This window comes from Stereum hirsutum, assembly GCF_000264905.1.
Source record: "Stereum hirsutum FP-91666 SS1 unplaced genomic scaffold STEHIscaffold_1, whole genome shotgun sequence".
Classification (NCBI taxonomy): domain Eukaryota; kingdom Fungi; phylum Basidiomycota; class Agaricomycetes; order Russulales; family Stereaceae; genus Stereum; species Stereum hirsutum.
Window position 1 is genome coordinate 1,334,739 of NW_006763131.1, and position 17,306 is coordinate 1,352,044.

Here is a 17,306-nt window from a genome sequence, read left to right on the forward strand (position 1 = left end):
ATATTGATTGCTTTGGATGTTAATCTGACGGTAAACTCGCGCAGAGCTCCGCCCCGCGTCCAAAAAAAATCCTTGAAGTTTACCAGTCGTTCTGTGTCCTGGGGACCCAAGGGAAGGAGATACTCTACTTCAGGATTCCTCTCCTGATGTAGATTGGGCTATATGCCTCATAGAATGTGGCACCGGGACATGCAATATTGTATATATACACTGATTTCCTTCCACACTGACAACTGGTGTGAAGATGCCGACCTCTGTGGACCGCCCTGCCCACCCTCCTTGCCGGGGCGATCCACAGATGTTGGCCTCTTTTCCAATCGAGCCATGCAGATGCGATATTTATTCAAGTAGGGTTGTATTGGGAATGCACGAACATCGGCCTTATTTATGAGCTCGAGACGACGAGAGTGGAGGAGGATGGAAGGCCAGCCGGCAGCGTGGCAAGCACGCGAGTCGGCCATTCTGGACGCAACGGAGGGTGCCGGTGGAAGGAAGGCTAACTATATCTGGCTGTTTGACGATTCTAAGCTTACTAAGCTCCTAACAGACCTTGTCCCCTAAAGGGACCAGGAATGATACGTAGCTGGTCACGATTCCATCATTTCTGTTTACTTCTTTTCTTGTCTGTCGTGGCCACACGCACATCATATCTGCACTGCAATTACTGTACAACAACAATCTCTTCCTTCCAGCTATTTTCTACAATCAAACCATTTTTCACTGATTTCAGGGTCCTCAGATGTCTAGATCTTCATCCGGGTCATCGTCGTCTATATCGTCCGCAGAATCTGGGTCGTAAAAGATAGCTCCTGCACTTGATGAAGCATTTGTCTGTGCATGCAGTTGTTGACCTGCATGGATAGAGCAGACATCGAACTTAATTGACCATCAGGATTGATACTGGACTAAAGAGAACGTACCCTCATGCATGTAAGGCAGTGGCACACCCGCACGGGCTTGTTGCTGTTCTGCAGTCAGAGAAAGGTTGAACGACAACGCATGGGTTGGATCGTTGGACGAAGTCTAAAAGTGAAATTGTTTAGCAACAGATCACTTGAGAAATGCGATCACGGCAGAGAAATCGTTAAAAACTCACCTGAGCATCTCCGCCAGACGCCACACCTCTCCTCGTCCAAATACCCTTCAAACTCCCCAACTCATTCAATTCACAAGCCCCAAGCTTCGAGCTCCAACCCTCCAACACCCTCTCGACGCTCCTCCTCGTCCCATGTGCGCTGGCCGCACTTCCCCTCACCAAAACCTCCACCACAATCTCCTGCGCGCGCGCCTCACCATCCTCTTTCACATTTCTCGTACTGTTGCTTTTCGCTGGCCCTGAGACCTCAGAAACGCTCCCTCCCAGACCAACCCCATCTGCTCCCAAAACTACCCTCTCGACTTCCCAACCTCTCCCCACCTCCGTCATGGGCCCAAAAACCTGCCACCATCTCGCCACGTTGACCGCGCCACCCTCTTTATCTGCGTCTTTGGAGGCGGCGGGTGGGAGGACGGTGAGGTGGGTGGAGGCGATGTGGGTTATGAGACTGGGTGGATGGGCGGTCAAGTGGGTGAGGGAGGAGGATAGACGGGGGGAGAGGAGTAGGGAGAGGAGGTTCGTTGGTGTGGTGGTGGTGGAGGAGGAGGAGGAGGTGTTGTTTGAGGCGACAATGTGGATAATAAAAGAGGAGGCTAGTTTGCGAGAGGTCAGCCGAGTTCAGGGTTATTTTCTGTTAAGAGCATGAAAGGAGAAGAGAAAAGATATATGGCGAGAGCGTACAGGGGCGGGAACGCAAGATGGTCAATATGGAGGCTACGATAGTATATGTTTTCGATGGTGAGCCGATGTCTGCAGAAATAGTGTCGATTGAATCTATGACTACATTCAATGGCCCTGGCGGTGCTTTGTATCGGATCCAGGTGGAGGAAAGGGATCAGCCAAAAGTTCGGAGTGAACAGAGATGTGCATACCAGCTTTCAAAGTATTGAGAATAAACTCTCCCGGATCCGTATACTCATCATCGTACCCAGGTACACATACTGTCCTATCAAAGACCTGAATCGACTCAGACTCAGATGAGAACTCTCCAGTTGCAGGTGGGAGGAGGGAATTAGGCGGGTAGAGAAAACAGAACAGAAGAGTTCGAGGTTTATTCTTTCGAGTAGACGGATGTGAAGCAGACGAAAGAATATAGCGGAGAATAGGCAGCGAAGACTGAACGAGAGATGACTGGAGGATGAGTAGTGATTGTTGGGTTCTGGAGCTGCTTGAGATGATGGCGGGGAGTAGGAGCGCCATCTTGTAATTTTGCCCGAGACGCGTCGCGTCGAAGTCGCGTTCGCATTTGCGCATTACATATCCCGTGTACGTTCGTATACAGATCCAAAATAGCGTGGCCGATACATTGAAGTATACAGTACGTAGGGTGATATTCACACAATTCCGATTTCCATCATCTCTCAGTCTCAAGGTGATTAAGACGTCCCATTAGTCTACGTCTTCTCCTTAGCTTCCCAAGCCTCCCTCGTAAGAGTGTACCACCTAGTTTCCCATTTGAAGAATCCCAATGTCCCCTCCTTCTCGCCGGGGACAAATCCGTTCCTCCTCAGACTCTCCTCCACCGTTGGCCTCAATCTGCCTCCGAGAGCCCTCACGCGATCCACTGTCTTATCCCCTTCAAAGGCCCTCCTGACGGCAAGCTTTAACAAGTCGTCCTCAGGCTTCGCGGGCCGATACGGCTCCTCCACAAAAATGTGCCTGATTGTAGCGATGGTCGCCGTACCCTTCGACTCGAGCATCTGTTTGCGTTCTGTGGCGGATGGAGCGGCGGAGGCAGGAGCGATGGAAGATTCGGAGGTGGATGACTTCGAGGCGTCGAGAGCAATAAGGCCGATTATTTTGTCGGATATAGTGAGGAGGTACAGGCCCGACGAAGGGGAGCGGGTGTAGTATTGGTCAATTTTGTACAGATCAGGTCGGCGGAGTGTTTTCTCGGTGTTCTCTTCGATCGAGGGACGGTTCAACCTGTTGGCAAGAAATGATACAACATTATTAGAAGAAGGCACAAACAAATAGGCGGTGGTTTCTGACCAGTCTGTGAGAGCAAGAATGGGAACCGCAGGCGCAAAGAACGCGGGCAGGACCACGAAATAGCCCATGAAGCCATACTGCTCGGGATTGGGCCACCAGTTCATGTACTGGGCAAACATAGACGAAACAGCAATCCATACAGCTAGCGTGAGCGGGTGAAAGTATGCTACAGTGAGACATTATTAGCATAAAGTACAACTATTGACTTCAAAAAAAAAGGTAGCAAAAAGGCCATAAAAACGCACAACTCTTATTCGCGAATGCAAGAGGCTCCATGAGAGCCTGCCCGACCATGAACCGGACCTGTTTTTCGTCGTCAGAAGCGTAAGGGCGTATACCCACAGCCGGGGGCTCATGTGTCGCGAGAGCGTTCATGGTCGTGGTCGTGGATGTGGATGAAGACGGAGACAAAAAGAGACATTTTCTTTGCGGTGCATGGGGAAGGACTCGGACTGAGACAGGAACATCAACACACGTTTGTTCGTCAAAGCGTCCAATCGCCTCAGATAAGATAAGATAAGATCTGTCCACGCGGGCCCATTGGTCGCCGTTTCGCAACTTCGCTCTTTCCTTTCCGCGTCGCCTCTGCGAGCCAGTCGTAAGCCTTTGTATGAATTGCAAATGAATTGTACTCAACTGTCGAATGTTCGACTCATGTATCAGCCCGCTTAGATCTTATACTTAGATACTCTGTCGACCGATAGACTGACGTTTCTGGTTGCCGGCTGTGTCGTCCTGCATATACTTGGGATTTTGAGCCACAATCATCCTCTACCAATTCACTACCACGACTTATGTAACATCCTACCGTGACCTCTCACATTTGTAGAAGAAACAGTCCCTCCCTCCTTCTAGCCCTGTCCAGCCCGTTCTCCTCATCCAAGCGAGCTTTTTTTGTCGGCCGCTGCCGACAATTCCCAAGTATAAGAAGAGGTCGATTCCATCGATCGCTCAGGCTCCCCGCTCTTTCCGTACATTCACAGCAGACGACTCCGACACACAGAACAAAATGTTGATCACCAAGACTTTCCACGATGTGCCCTCTCAGCTGGATGCTAACGGCAGGCCTGTTCGCATCTTCGTGCTCGCACCCGACGTGCCCAACTACCCTCAGGCGAAGTTCCCGGGTAGGTCGTCCGCCAGGTCTGCTTGCTCCCAGCGATCTGATCAAATCAACGTATACGCGAATAGGTGTCGTCGTCTTCAGGTAATCCTATCAGTGTACGATGGCTGCTTGATAGGAGCTCATCATAATTTTTGTAGTGAGATCTATCAGGTCACTGGCCCTGTAGAACGTTTCGCTGGTCAGATCGCCAGCCAGGGATATGTCGTCGGTCGGTCGACCTCTTAACATGCATAGGCGCGGAGTAAGTACTCACCTGAAATTTGTGATCCAGCTTGCCCATCGGTCTATCACGAGTTCCAAGGGCCAGAGGCACTCCCTTACGATACCGAAGGTATGCTCAACAACCACGCCACACCACACTCTTGGTCTTTGCTAAAGGCACAATTTTTATAGGTACTGACAGGGGCAACAGGTTCAAAGTAAGCGCTCTGCACTGCCCAAAGGGTGCTTTCATTGACGCTCAACACTTTCCACAGATCGAAAAGGAAGTAGCTGCCTACGACGAGGTAAGTCTCCTATCTTTTGGGCCACATCGCCATCATGACCTATCCAAGTGCTGATGATCCCGCCGCTTGCATGTGTAGGATGCCAAATTGGCCATTGACCTTCTCAGCTCCCTGCCAAACTGCAATGGCCGCATCGCTTGTGAGCCATCGCCCTTCTCACCGTGGTCGTGACTGGGTATTCTGAATCCGAATCTGTTTTCCCCCGACTTTCTTCAGCCACCGGCATGTGTCTTGGTGGACATCTCGTAAGTCTCACCTCTTCTCCCCTTTAGACTTCATAATCTAACCATAGATCTCTCCAGGCTTTCCGCGTGAGCAATTATCGTTTCCATACTTCCCTCGTCATTTTCTGACGATCAATTGCACAAGACAGGCCGCCTTTGACCCCCGCGTCCTCTCCTCCTTCTGCTTCTTCGCCACCGACATTCACAGCGCCACCCTCGGTAAGGGCAAAACCGACAACACCCTTCAGCGCGTTATTGCTGGCGATCTCAAGGGTAAAGGCGAGATTGTGGTATGTATACGTTCTTGCTTTCCCCGTCTGGTTCCACCATGAACTGACCGTGTTCCCTCGCAGATGGTCTTCGGCAAACAGGTACATTCGTTTCGCTGACCATTACAGCTTATTGGTGTTAACGATGGCTGCTGATACAGGACACTCACGTCCCCCGCGAAGGACGCGACTTTATCCGCAAGACCCTCGAAGACGCCAACGTCCCCCTCTCCGTACGCATCGTCACCCCTCACCCCTTCCTCCTCCCCCTCCCTCGCTGACCCCCCACCCTTCCCACAGTTCCTCGAAGTCCAAGCCCAACACGCCTTCGTCCGCGACGAATCCTCCAAGGGCCGCTGGGACGCCGCCCTCACCCGCACCCTCTTCGGTTTCCTGCTCGAAGTCTTCGAGCGCACCGTCGGGAGGGACATGGGTCCTCGCGTCGACGATGGGAAAGAGATCGAGCACGTCTGTTAGACGGCGCGAGTGAGGCGCCGTTAAACGACGCTCAATGTGCAGATGGGATGGTATGGTATGACTTGCTGGTAGATGGGGAGCTAGAAGTAAATGGTATTTCTGACAGGGGCAGGAATGGATGTTGTAAACGCTTCGAATGTATGTACACGTCGACACGATGTATCCATAGATTGTTGTGCCAAATATTGTCAACGAACTCGCCCAAGTCAAGGACGACCACGACAGCCGTCCATTTAGTTGGTTGTGAAAGTTTTCTAACGGCCGACTTAGGCGTAGGGCGGACGATCGTACGTCCGCAACTCCCTCTGTAAGATCTCCACCCGACGGATGACGACGGCGGAACGAACACGACGAAGGAGTGGACTCGAGTCAATATTTCACACCATGAAATTGTCCGATAACAATCACACCATAAAATGAGACGACTGCAACAACAACAACATTATCATTCTTCATCCACCGTCGAGAAAAGCGTGACAACCCCCGTGAACTATCGATACAACCGCCAAGCCACCTGGGATGACCCAGCGTCGTAATCGTAATGATCGTGTACAAGTTGATGATGACAGTGAAACATGCGAGGTATGCGGATCGCGAGCAAGAGAGAACGAGAAAAAAGTAACACAGATGATGGTAAGACAAAAGACAAAGGGAAACGTAAGGATGGTTCTACATCTATGTTTACTTCTTCTTGTTGGCCTTCTCCGCGGCCTTGGTGACTGTGTGATGATGATCGTCAGCGACGGAATACCACGACAAGAAAGATAAAAATCGACTAACCCTTGCCACCAGTCTTCTCGGTCTTGTCGACGGACTTGATGACACCGACGGCAACGGTCTGCCTCATGTCACGGACGGCGAAACGACCGAGAGGAGGGTACTCGTTGTAGGACTCAACACACATTGGCTTGGAGGGAACAAGCTTGACAATGCACGCATCACCCGACTTGACGAACTTGGGCGACGCCTCCATGACCTTACCGGAACGACGGTCGATCTTCTCGATGAGCTCGGCGAACTTGCAGGCAATGTGGGCGGTGTGGCAATCGAGAACGGGAGCGTAACCAGCACCGATCTGACCGGGGTGGTTGAGAACGATGACCTGGGCGTTGAACGAGGCAGCCTCCTTGGCGGGGTCGTTCTTGGAGTCAGAGCAGACGTTTCCACGGCGGATATCCTTGACGGAAACGTTCCTAAAAGTGGAGAGGTAAGCAAGAGTAATCGATGAAATATGGTTAAATGAGGAAAACGTACTTGACGTTGAAGCCGACGTTGTCACCAGGGAGACCCTGCTCGAGCTGCTCGTGGTGCATCTCGACGGACTTGACTTCAGTGGTGACGTTAGAGGGAGCGAAGGCGACGACCATGCCGGCCTTGATGACACCGGTCTCAACACGACCGACGGGCACTGTGCCGATACCACCGATCTTGTAGACATCCTGGAGAGGCAGACGGAGGGGCTTGTCGGAAGGACGGGAAGGAGGCTCGATGGCGTCAATGGCGTCGAGGAGGGTCTTGCCCTTGACAACACCGGCCTTGGTCTCCTTGGTCCAGCCCTTGTACCATGGCATGCTGAAGAAGGGAGTGCCGTCAGTTCTGCACAAATTGAGTCGAAAAACAAATAACGCACTTGGGGGATTCCTCCAACATGTTGTCACCGTGCCAGCCGGAGATGGGGACGAAGGCGACGGCCTTGGGGTTGTAACCGACCTTCTTGATGAAAGTGGACGTCTCCTTGATGATTTCGTTGAAACGATCCTCGGACCACTGAATGGATTACGACATCGATTAGATTGCGATCTCGATAAGGGAGCGGGATCGATCAATCTGTCAAAGCGATGACTTACCTTGGTGGTGTCCATTTTGTTGACGGCGACGATGAGCTGACGCACACCGAGGGTGAAGGCAAGGAGAGCGTGCTCGCGGGTCTGGCCATCCTTGGAGATACCAGCCTCGAACTCACCGGTACCACCGGCGATGATGAGGATGGCACAGTCAGCCTGGGAGGTACCGGTGATCATGTTCTTGATGAAGTCACGGTGACCGGGGGCATCGATGACCTATTCGAGCGAGGAAAAATTCGAAGAAAATTTTGAGCACCGCCATCGCATTGCGCCCAATTCAAAGAAACAGAGACGCACGGTAACCATGAACTTGGGGGTCTCGAACTTCCAGAGAGCGATATCGATGGTGATACCACGCTCACGCTCGGCCTTCAGCTTGTCAAGAACCCAGGCTGAAGGAGGATCACAATGTGAGACATGGAAGAGAGACAAGACAGGATGAATACTACGCACCATACTTGAAGGAACCCTTTCCGAGCTCAGCAGCCTCCTTCTCGAACTTCTCGATGGTACGCTTGTCGATACCACCGCACTTGTAGATCAAGTGACCAGTGGTGGTGGACTTGCCGGAATCGACGTGGCCGATAACTGGAGGAGTGGAGCGCTTGATGAGCGGGCGTGCGAGTCATTAATCAGATAAGGGTAGTGCTGCTCACCGACGACGTTAACGTGGATCTTTTCCTTTCCCATTTTTTAGTCTGCAAATCGGAGAGACGGGAGGGATCAGTAAGAGCTCGATGTGCGCAGACTGGTAGGCAATAGGAGGCAAGACAGGCCCTCGAGAAGAGACTGCAGAAGATCGAGCCCCAGAGTCATCTATTCGAGACGCTTGCCATCCACCAGGTTCGATGCCTCCGTCGACGAGAAAAACAGATCTGAAGGGTGCGTAGGATGGCGTACTCACTGTTGAAAGTAACGAAAGAGAGTAGGTGAGAGGGGAAGGGAGAGAGAGGCAGGGGGGTGTAGAGAACGCGGAGGGAGGGCGAGCGCCAGCCTCGGCTTTGATATACGCGCGGAAACCGAAATTTTATCTTGATCGACCCTCATCGATGCAAGATCCGATAACACGCTGACTCCAGCTCCAACGCGCCGGCTCCCTCGAAATCTCCCTCTCGGCAAGCGTAATTTTCGCTTTGACTGCCGCCCTTGACCGTCGCGGTCGCTCTCACTGGTCCAGTCTCTTGTGCATGAAATTTATTTCGTTCGAACTCAGACCTCGCATACGCTACAAAATAAGTATGATGTTACAGACTAGACGACGAGACACAATATCACACCCATTTTCTACTCTACACATAACAGGCATGACCAAGAAGCGAGAGCGAAAGGCGTGGAGGCTAAGAGGTGGGTGGCAGGGCCGCATGCCCGCGATGGTGAACGATAACACGTCCGCCATCGTCGAAGCTGGCGGTGACTTGAAGGTTAAGGGTAATTGTGAGATGATAAAATATACACGTATGTAATTGAATAAAGAGAGAACAAAATGAATGCAAGAGGAAAAAACGAGCAGGGGGGAACGAGAAAAACAGAGCGAAAACAGTCGATTAACTGGAGGATCCACATCGGAACTTGGAATCGCCCGTGTGTGCTAGAAAATTGTTTCTGCAGAAAAATGGAGAGATTAGAACCGGACTCCACTTCAAGGCATAGATCGATACGGAAGTAGAGCTTACGTTTTGAGGAGCCAGGCTGGGCTGTTGTGGGCCACCTCGTCTGCATACTACATACGTCTCAATCCTTTCCGGATCCGTGTGATAGATAGTTCTCTATCTCCCCCAACCACCAATGCCTGCGAGGAATCGGCTCTGCATGATTTTATCGAATGACGGACGTTCATCAACCTGAACCTGCAGACATTCACGGACGAGAGCAGCGGCATCACCCAGTGCTCCTCCCCCGTCAGACTCCTCGCCATCCGTCTCGTGCTCTTCGCCACAACGGTCATCGAGGGCAATCGACGCGTTGCTGAAGGGTGATTCGAGACCAGTCTGTGCGTCCGAGGCGGTCGTGAAAGGACACTCCCCGACCAACATCACATAGGCCACAACTCCGAAGGCCCAGACGTCCTGAGGCTTGCCTTCGTACCGCTCTCCGCGCAGAATCTCGGGTCCAGCGTAGTCCAAGCTGTGTGCGAGAAGTTCAGTACGCTGAGCGGCGCAAAGGCATAAAAAAAATCCTCACGTTCCACTGAAGGTATCCCAACCACCTTTCTTGACGAGACCAGAACTGCCGAAGTCGATCAATATGCACCTGCCATTCGGCCCCAGGACGATGTTCTCATCCTTGATATCGCGATGTACTGTGTGAAAATACAGATCATCTGTCAAGTGTTCGCAAATTACCAGTATAGAAGTTTCCCTACCGATACCCCGTGCATGGAGGAAACTCATCGCATCCGCTATCTGGCCGAGATAGGTCCTGATGAGATTCGGAGGGAGACCTTCAGGATAGCTCTCCACGAGATCGAAGAGGTCTGATGGTGGGATCGGCTGGTTTGGCAAGGGTTCCGGAATAGTCGAAGGTAAGATGAGGTAGTAGTAATGATTATCCTCGAAGAAATCGAGCAAGGGACAGATGTTCGGGTGACCCTTCACGACTTTGCCTTCGACCCATTCAAAGTCGGAAGAGCCGACCGCGGACGCAGGCGAAGGTGAACGAGAGAGAGGGGAGGCAATTGGAGTGTGGGGTTTCGTGAACCGTGCTGGATCCCAGGGACGGCGTGCAGGGAGAACATAGGACGTATTAGAAACGGCAGACATAACGTATATCTCGATGGGAATAGTCCCATGTTTCGGGTGCTTTTTCCAGCAATCGGCGAGGATGCGTGACTTGATAACTTGTTTGATGACCAGAGGCGGCTAACGAAACATTTAGCATATGGATCAAAGGAAATAGAGACCCCAGTGAGGCACTAGACATAGCTCTCACCCCCAGTGTTCCATCTTCCTGCATCTCCCTCGCTTTCTTCACAAGACCATAAGCACCTCTACCGAGCTCGCCCTGAATGACAAACTCCGATATACTTCGCTCGCTGCCGTCAGCAGCGGGACCAGGCAGCGGTGAGGGTGCTCGGCTCGGTTCTGCAGGCGTAGGTGGACCAGTGCTAGCCGCGACGCTGAGCAAGCTGGCAGAGCTTCCGGTGCGGACGAGCTTCTGCACGGCCACCGTGGGAGGCGCTGGGTGCTCTAGAGGCGCGATGGAGACACGACCAGCGATGAGAGAGACACGCTGCTGCGATGAGCGGCGCGTTGGTCGAGGTGACGTGGGCGAACGAGCAGGTAGTGGGGGTCTACTGCTGGCGAAATATCCGAGAGCTGGACTGGTGGGCGTATGGGGGCGGGAGGAGAAGGTGGGATAAGTGAAGGTGGGGGATGCAGATGGAGAAAGCGATAGCGGATCTGTAGTAAACTTTGCGGTGTGAGAAGTGGTGAGGATGTGTTGCGGGGTTGAGGGGGTGATCATGGTGGTAGGATATATCGGTAAGGGCGAGGATAGCAAGGGCTTCGAAAGCGAAGACGAGGACGCGGCGGCGGGTTCCAATGTGGCAGGTGCAGATTGGAATTGAGCGTGGTTCGAGTGCGCTCTCGGTGCCTGCTCGGCGGGCTCGTCGTCCTCTGGAAAATCGAAATGATGGTTTTCCTTCGCCTTATCCTGTTTTCTCGACCAGTCGTAGCCTCCTCCGATAGAAGTCACACCCCAGCTGTTCCCGACACTGGTGCCTCGATTTAATCGCGGTTTGCCGGACGGTGTGAACCAGTCGTCGTCTTCAAAAGTGATGTCCAGTGCAGGTGCCGCTAAGAGGGACATGGGGCAGTGAATTAAGAAAGGAAGAGTATATGCTGGTAGATGGAAAGAGAAAGAGAAATGGTTGTGAAAGAGGAAACGAGTGTGAACGAAAGGGGGCGGTGGAGTGAGACACAATTTCGCCCGCCACTCGGCCCATCGGAACCAGCGCTCGTCACGTTCCTTGCTTTCTTCCGCTCACCCCCAACATCGATCCCATCCGCGCCCGACTCTCCTCTCGGTCTTTCCGCTGTACACATCTCTCAGACCGCCTCAACAAAGTCCCATTTTTTCCTGATTTTTTGACCTTGCAGAGGCAGCTCAGCAGCCGGAACGTGCGACCCCGACAGTATCGGCGCAGCTGATCACTACAAATGAACTCCGTCCTGTATACATAACGGTCGACTTGGGAGCTTGGCTGCGAAACATCCTCAGTCGCTGCGTCGCAGACATTCAGCATGCTCGAGCTCCGTTCTCTTCAGCACATTCCTAACTGCGAGCTCGCTGCGACATCCTTTCCTCCTATTTCGGACTTCTTCCTTCCGTACTCCGTTCGACGATGGCATCGATGCTCTGCTATATTTGGACCCCTCTCTGCTTCCCGTTCTTTCTCCCAGACTCCGGACATCATGGGATTGACTCTTCCCAAACCCGTGCTGTCATTCTACATTATTCCCATACTTACGTGCTCATACGATCTCATACGATCCTTCATACGATCCTTCAACTCATCTGACACAAGTGGCGCATACAATAGTCGCACGTGTCCTTGGGATTTGGTCTCCTGTCCTACATATCCTCCTATGATATGCAGAGTCGCCCGTTTCACCATAGGTCATCGACGTGTATCAATCGATGGCTCGACGGAATCGCAAGACAAAGAGGTTCGAGGCCTTCCAGCAAGTTCTCCGTCATTTTTGTCCTTCGCACTGTTGGTCCAAGTCGCGCCCTCTCGCATAAGTGATACTCACCATCAGTGTCCTCGTATTACCGTTCACATACTTGGCAAGGATGTACGCGGCAATTACCTCCCCCGTCAACTCATGCCGTTGGTTTTCGTACATAGCAGTGTCGAACGTGATTGATTGTCATCACTGTAGAGGTCTATAGTGTCCAACCTCCCATGGACCCGTTGTGAAGTCTATAAATAAGTCTGAAAGCGCGCTGCGAACGATATTTTTATCGACTCCATTTCATATATCCTGTATTTCGAGGAGAAGAAAGTAGACGCGACGCTGCGATAACAAATCCGGGACAATGCAGGCCGGGCTACGCAGCGGACCCATTAGATAGACACTCTGCTAAATGCCTTGCCATTGATCGAACTTAAAGCAAAGACGATTCCACGGCACTGAAGATGACAAGGGTTTTATACCAAGAGCCGTCTGGGTAACTGTGTCCTTGCGCATCTCACACCATGCCATGTTTTCGTCCACACGAACAGGCCCAGTTCCGCCCCAGATCATCTCTTCATTTTCAACCCAGAATTGAGAGCGAACAATAACATACAGTCGGCGTGAGGCATATGTCATGATTTGTCGGCATATGTATGGAGACGAAGTCTTACATGGGGTGGGTCGATGGGTCGGAGTGCAGCCGCGGGCAAGCCAGAGGTGAAAAGAAAGCAAAGTAGCAAGGGGTAGCAAAATGGAGATGACATCGCAGAAAGTAAAAGTAAATTTACTCCTCCGACCGCAGACGAGCTGCGGGGTTGGTCACCTTCAGACCGAGAACCTTCGCCCTATACGTCCAGAAACAGGAAAAGTGAGAAAGATGAAAATGTGTGTGAGCGAAAGCAGACGCACCGCTCAAGAATCGAAGCCCGGTTCCTGCTGCTAACGTTGTGCGCAATCTCGGCGGCGTAGCTTTTGTTGTGCATTAACAAGAGGTCGACCTCACGGACGTTGTTCACGAGGAACTTCTTCAGGCCATTGGGAAGAAGGTGGCGGGTCTTCTTGTTGCTACCATAACCGATCTGCATGGTTCCAAGTCAAACGCGAGACGAGATTCAGGGTAAGTCGCCTGGCATACGAGGCTGAGATGTATGTGAAGAAACGCACCGATGGCATGGGCAGTTGGCCCTTGAAGCGACGCCTGACCCTGTTATCAATACCCTTGGGTTTTCTCCAGGCCTCCTTCACACCATGGTAGCGATCCGACTGGTGGCGCCTATTGTGATTGACAGAGAAAGTGATGCGTGAGCGGGTGAGTCTAGATGTTTAGTGCTGGTCACAAGTACGCACTTGAAGGGCTTCGTGCGCTTTTTGACAATGGGGGTCTTGACGGCCATGGCGGTCTATAAGATCAAAGTTCCAATGCAGCAGAAGTAGTCAGCGAGACCGTCGAACGCAAGGAATCCAGCCAGCCAGCCAAACATCATCCGTCCGCCCGTCCTGTCATCCAACCGTCCAATCATGCATCCACCGCCTCCGATCCTCTGTTCTCCCTCTCGACCAACCCTACGACCTCCGGACGAGCGATACGGATGCCTGGCATGAAACGAAACAGCATAGAGACGAATACTCACAGTATTGAGGAGCCGGTGTTCGTTGGTGGAGGCGGCGGCGGCGAAATTCGAGTGCTTGGAATCGCCGTTGTGGGAACCCTAACCTAACCCTTCGCATTTCACTCCGGCAACACGCGCTCTCAAGTTCGAGATCACCGTACGCGTCACCTCAAGGAACATCTCTTTCTCTCTCATTATTGCTTCCTTCAGTCTATGGGTACAGTATTCTATGCTTTCACAGTTCATACGATAGCTCGACAATTAAGCTTGCTGCTTTGCCCTCGCACTGCACTGTTACCTCTGACGTCTATCTTTTCCGGTGGTCTTCGTCCGACTGCAATGCTCTCCTCGGACTCGGAGCTCAGGCTATGAGACACATTTCATGCCACCTATTTCCGGAGTGTCTCTCAATATATCGACCTAACGAATCAAGTAGCGAAACAGTTTCATTAAAATCCAGTGCAATATGTCTTGCACTCTAGTAGCGACTCCTTCCGCAGAGTGCGTTGTAGTAAGCATTAAACTGCGCCACACCAGTACCGATCGCCACGCACGCTCAGTACGACTAGGACCGTTCCATGCTTTCAATGATCTATGTCTTCCCGGACGTCCATCACCGTCTCCACCATGAGCATCGGTAAGCATCAATCGCTCTTCCCGCCGTGTCATCCTAACAACAGGCGAAGTTCGGCCCTTGCAGGCCCAACTGGCGGCATGAACGTCAGCTTTTGCCAACTGTCTCAGTTGCGCGTCCATGGCATAGCTGATTAACGGACTTCTCCCCAAGTTCCGTCGACAAGCTACACGGAAACATTGTGGCTAATGTTGTACGTCATCACTATCGGTGAAGGCGTCAACCGCCTCGTTCTGATGATACAGTCGTCTGCTATTGTTTTAAGAAGAATACTGTCCAGTTCTTGCTCAAATATCTTTGTAGTCAGCAGTTGCGAATTTCACTGTGGTATCGAACAGTTGAACCGCAAGTGGTATTACCAATAACGGTTCTTCGACTTCACAACAACTCTCGTTACCTGCTCCCCATAAAGCTCATCCTGAGTCCAACCTTTGGTTTGATGTCCTTGATGACACTTTGGGGAGTTGTAGCACTTGAGCAGCGAGACAAGTTACAGAAACCACATCCCACACGACCTGTGTCATGGCTATATAGGCCCGATATGCCAGACCTTCCATCCTAGACTCTGTTACTACTTCCCGGCCTCTTCTCAGATACCCTTCTCTCGTGATGGTCAACTGGAAAGATCCATCTAACATCCTCGCCGAACACCGTGCGTCCTGCTTGCTCGAGCGTAACGAACGCTTGCTGACGTATTAATCATACTCACAGAGGTGGTCATCAAGCTTTACCACTTTTTATGCGGCGTATACATGTATGTGTCTTCCTCCTCAACCGAGGCTTTTAGGTCACTGACTTCAATGCAGATGGGACTACGTGGTCACTTTATCATTTGGTTGGCGGCTAATGAAAAGTCCACGAGCTCGCAAGCCTGCACCGGTTGTCAGTACATCTTATTCAGGCTGAGTGGCTTCACCGAGCTTTCATCTTACCGCCTTCTTAGATGTATTTCATGTGCCGAGGGCTGGCTCTCGGCGCAGTGGTCACCATACTCATAACGGATAATGTGCCCAAAGAATATAATTGTCAAGTGAAGTAGCCAATACACGCTAGACCGCCCTATCTGAGCCTAATTGTATCCTCACAGGCAGCTATCACTGTCGCTGTAGTCAGTCTATATCAGTTTGTTACATTCTACCCAGGTCTGACGCATGCTAACCACTTCACAATCTAGACGTTGGCATACCTTGCATTGGCTTGTGCACAAGCTCTGATCGTTCTACGAGGGTTTGTCTTTATATTTCATAGCTTCCCTAACACCATCACGATTAACACCGCACTTGCTGCCTCTAGCATCGCTGTCTGGCTACACCACATCCCCGTATCTGTGTTGCTTGTCGCCATCTGGCTATTAGACTGCGGGTGGCAACTTTACAGCCTTATCGCGGTTGCGGTACGTCGGATGTCCGGAGTTTGACCAAGCAGGCCCAGATATTTATTATCGTGTCCCAGCGCTCAAAACGAAACATCGTCAATGGGGCCTGTACCAGCCCTTGGTATAAGACTGACGCTAGCCGAAACACGGTAATCGTCGGACTGTCTACCGACTTTGCTCTTCTATGCTTTGTTCTCGCTGGTGTGCTACGGATGAAGTATTCAGGCTGCCTCTGGAAGAGAATTCTCGAGCAGGTGAGCATACAGAGAATAATCTAGTAGGGTTCACATTGCCTTATCATTCCTCTTTTCTAGGGGATTGTATGGATTGTGGTCGCAGCTCTAGCGGGACTCCCTGCGGCGGTATGTATTTGAAGACGCTCCTCACCGATCAATCAAACCTGACTCCACTGCCGTTCATTATCTTCTTCAGATTTTTCTGGAATTAGATCTCAATGGTTCGTGGCATGAGTTCGTCCCGGGAAACCGCACGCAACTGATGACACGAATATGCATCGAAATAGAGCCTATGGATTCCGTGCGTTCACATCAATACTCGTTCAACGCGATTGCGGCTCTCTGTTTCGTGGGTTCAACTAACATCTATCAATGTATAGATGTTCGTCCTCTTCAATAGTGAGTGGCATGTTTTTTTTGCCAATAACGAATCACCGCATCTTTCTCACATTGCCCACAGTCGTCACTATGTAAGGCCGAACATTCCACTTTATTCACCTCTATCTCAACAACGTTGCTCCCCCGGCCACCTCACAGAATCATCTGCTCTACTCGAATGTATCAAAACCTGTCGGACTACGCGTACGTTCCATCATCGTATACATATTTCGCTGAGGGGATACTGCTCACGCTGCACCGCAATGATTCTTCAGTGAAAAGTCTCACGATGCAGAACCATTCAGTACACTGGTTTTTCCAAGCGGGCACGAACAGGTGGACGTTGAACAGAATTCCGCGGGCATACACAATGCTCCTCTGGGTCTTGAGACTTCCGACATTGACGGGTCAGCACTGTGATATCGTCGCTCATCTCGTATTCATGTATCCCGCGATTGAACACAGACTTCCCGTCATCACTCGATAATAATACTACCAGGCGACGTGTATGAGTATCTGATAGTTCAAATAAAGAGACATACGTGGTTCACCTTATCGAAGGTCGGTTTCTGCCTGTGACAAGCTGGACTTGTCTCCAACACGGGCAAATTCAACGACTCGCTTAGTTACAGTATGCAGGATAGGCGCCAAATAGTAGCTCCCCTAGGCTTAGCCGTTCACTTGATCTTGCTCTGCCGAGAATTGGAAGCAAGAACTAGATCTAGCGGGAAGGATAGAAGTACGACTTCCGATTCTCTTACAGGCCCAGATAACAATAGTACTCCTTTGCGCTTTGCGGCGCTTGATTGAGCGGGTGTGGACTGATGTTGTCCCCGTTCGACGATGCAGACCTTTCCTTT

General features: G+C 51.5%; 7 protein-coding genes across 7 annotated transcripts; 2 read left to right on the top strand and 5 right to left on the bottom strand.

Annotated features, from left to right (window-relative positions):
• Nucleotides 1–626: 626 nt before the first annotated feature.
• On the bottom strand, nucleotides 627–2,296 carry STEHIDRAFT_164450 (uncharacterized protein; the record flags this gene model as incomplete). The annotated part of the gene is made up of 5 exons (XM_007298603.1): nucleotides 627–851; nucleotides 921–1,023; nucleotides 1,097–1,689; nucleotides 1,778–1,900; nucleotides 1,969–2,296. The coding sequence occupies 5 exons, from the start codon at nucleotides 2,294–2,296 to the stop codon at nucleotides 736–738; spliced, it is 1,263 nt and encodes a 420-aa protein (XP_007298665.1). The 3' UTR covers nucleotides 627–735.
• Nucleotides 2,297–2,391: 95 nt separating this feature from the next.
• Nucleotides 2,392–3,463, bottom strand: STEHIDRAFT_164451 (uncharacterized protein; the record flags this gene model as incomplete). The annotated part of the gene is made up of 3 exons (XM_007298604.1): nucleotides 2,392–3,022; nucleotides 3,089–3,254; nucleotides 3,334–3,463. 3 exons carry the CDS (start codon nucleotides 3,461–3,463, stop codon nucleotides 2,491–2,493), a joined length of 828 nt encoding a protein of 275 aa, XP_007298666.1. The 3' UTR covers nucleotides 2,392–2,490.
• A 271-nt stretch (nucleotides 3,464–3,734) lies between these two features.
• On the top strand, nucleotides 3,735–5,917 carry STEHIDRAFT_88828 (dienelactone hydrolase). Its single transcript, XM_007298184.1, has 13 exons — nucleotides 3,735–4,215; nucleotides 4,280–4,295; nucleotides 4,352–4,422; nucleotides 4,486–4,545; nucleotides 4,608–4,633; nucleotides 4,691–4,720; nucleotides 4,799–4,859; nucleotides 4,937–4,965; nucleotides 5,023–5,031; nucleotides 5,094–5,234; nucleotides 5,298–5,315; nucleotides 5,375–5,446; nucleotides 5,514–5,917. Exons 1-13 carry the CDS (start codon nucleotides 4,098–4,100, stop codon nucleotides 5,688–5,690), a joined length of 828 nt encoding a protein of 275 aa, XP_007298246.1. The 5' UTR covers nucleotides 3,735–4,097; the 3' UTR covers nucleotides 5,691–5,917.
• Nucleotides 5,918–6,322: 405 nt separating this feature from the next.
• Nucleotides 6,323–8,224, bottom strand: STEHIDRAFT_88829 (translation elongation factor; the record flags this gene model as incomplete). The annotated part of the gene is made up of 8 exons (XM_007298185.1): nucleotides 6,323–6,409; nucleotides 6,471–6,883; nucleotides 6,945–7,262; nucleotides 7,321–7,457; nucleotides 7,538–7,750; nucleotides 7,832–7,926; nucleotides 7,988–8,122; nucleotides 8,191–8,224. The coding sequence occupies 8 exons, from the start codon at nucleotides 8,222–8,224 to the stop codon at nucleotides 6,372–6,374; spliced, it is 1,383 nt and encodes a 460-aa protein (XP_007298247.1). The 3' UTR covers nucleotides 6,323–6,371.
• A 508-nt stretch (nucleotides 8,225–8,732) lies between these two features.
• STEHIDRAFT_70593 (kinase-like protein) lies at nucleotides 8,733–11,428 on the bottom strand. Its single transcript, XM_007298074.1, has 5 exons — nucleotides 10,463–11,428; nucleotides 9,897–10,392; nucleotides 9,716–9,833; nucleotides 9,208–9,658; nucleotides 8,733–9,136 (listed from the first exon to the last, which is right to left on the bottom strand). The coding sequence occupies exons 1-4, from the start codon at nucleotides 11,339–11,341 to the stop codon at nucleotides 9,301–9,303; spliced, it is 1,851 nt and encodes a 616-aa protein (XP_007298136.1). The 5' UTR covers nucleotides 11,342–11,428; the 3' UTR covers nucleotides 8,733–9,136; nucleotides 9,208–9,300.
• Nucleotides 11,429–12,801: 1,373 nt separating this feature from the next.
• Nucleotides 12,802–13,613, bottom strand: STEHIDRAFT_88834 (60S ribosomal protein L32). The gene is made up of 4 exons (XM_007298186.1): nucleotides 13,561–13,613; nucleotides 13,378–13,486; nucleotides 13,123–13,292; nucleotides 12,802–13,058 (listed from the first exon to the last, which is right to left on the bottom strand). Exons 1-4 carry the CDS (start codon nucleotides 13,605–13,607, stop codon nucleotides 12,998–13,000), a joined length of 387 nt encoding a protein of 128 aa, XP_007298248.1. The 5' UTR covers nucleotides 13,608–13,613; the 3' UTR covers nucleotides 12,802–12,997.
• A 1,453-nt stretch (nucleotides 13,614–15,066) lies between these two features.
• On the top strand, nucleotides 15,067–16,866 carry STEHIDRAFT_106728 (uncharacterized protein; the record flags this gene model as incomplete). Its single annotated transcript, XM_007298605.1, has 12 exons — nucleotides 15,067–15,109; nucleotides 15,169–15,211; nucleotides 15,264–15,339; nucleotides 15,545–15,565; nucleotides 15,632–15,684; nucleotides 15,706–15,850; nucleotides 15,910–16,033; nucleotides 16,058–16,086; nucleotides 16,147–16,194; nucleotides 16,265–16,369; nucleotides 16,449–16,467; nucleotides 16,742–16,866. 12 exons carry the CDS (start codon nucleotides 15,067–15,069, stop codon nucleotides 16,864–16,866), a joined length of 831 nt encoding a protein of 276 aa, XP_007298667.1.
• Between the last annotated feature and the right edge of the window lie 440 nt (nucleotides 16,867–17,306).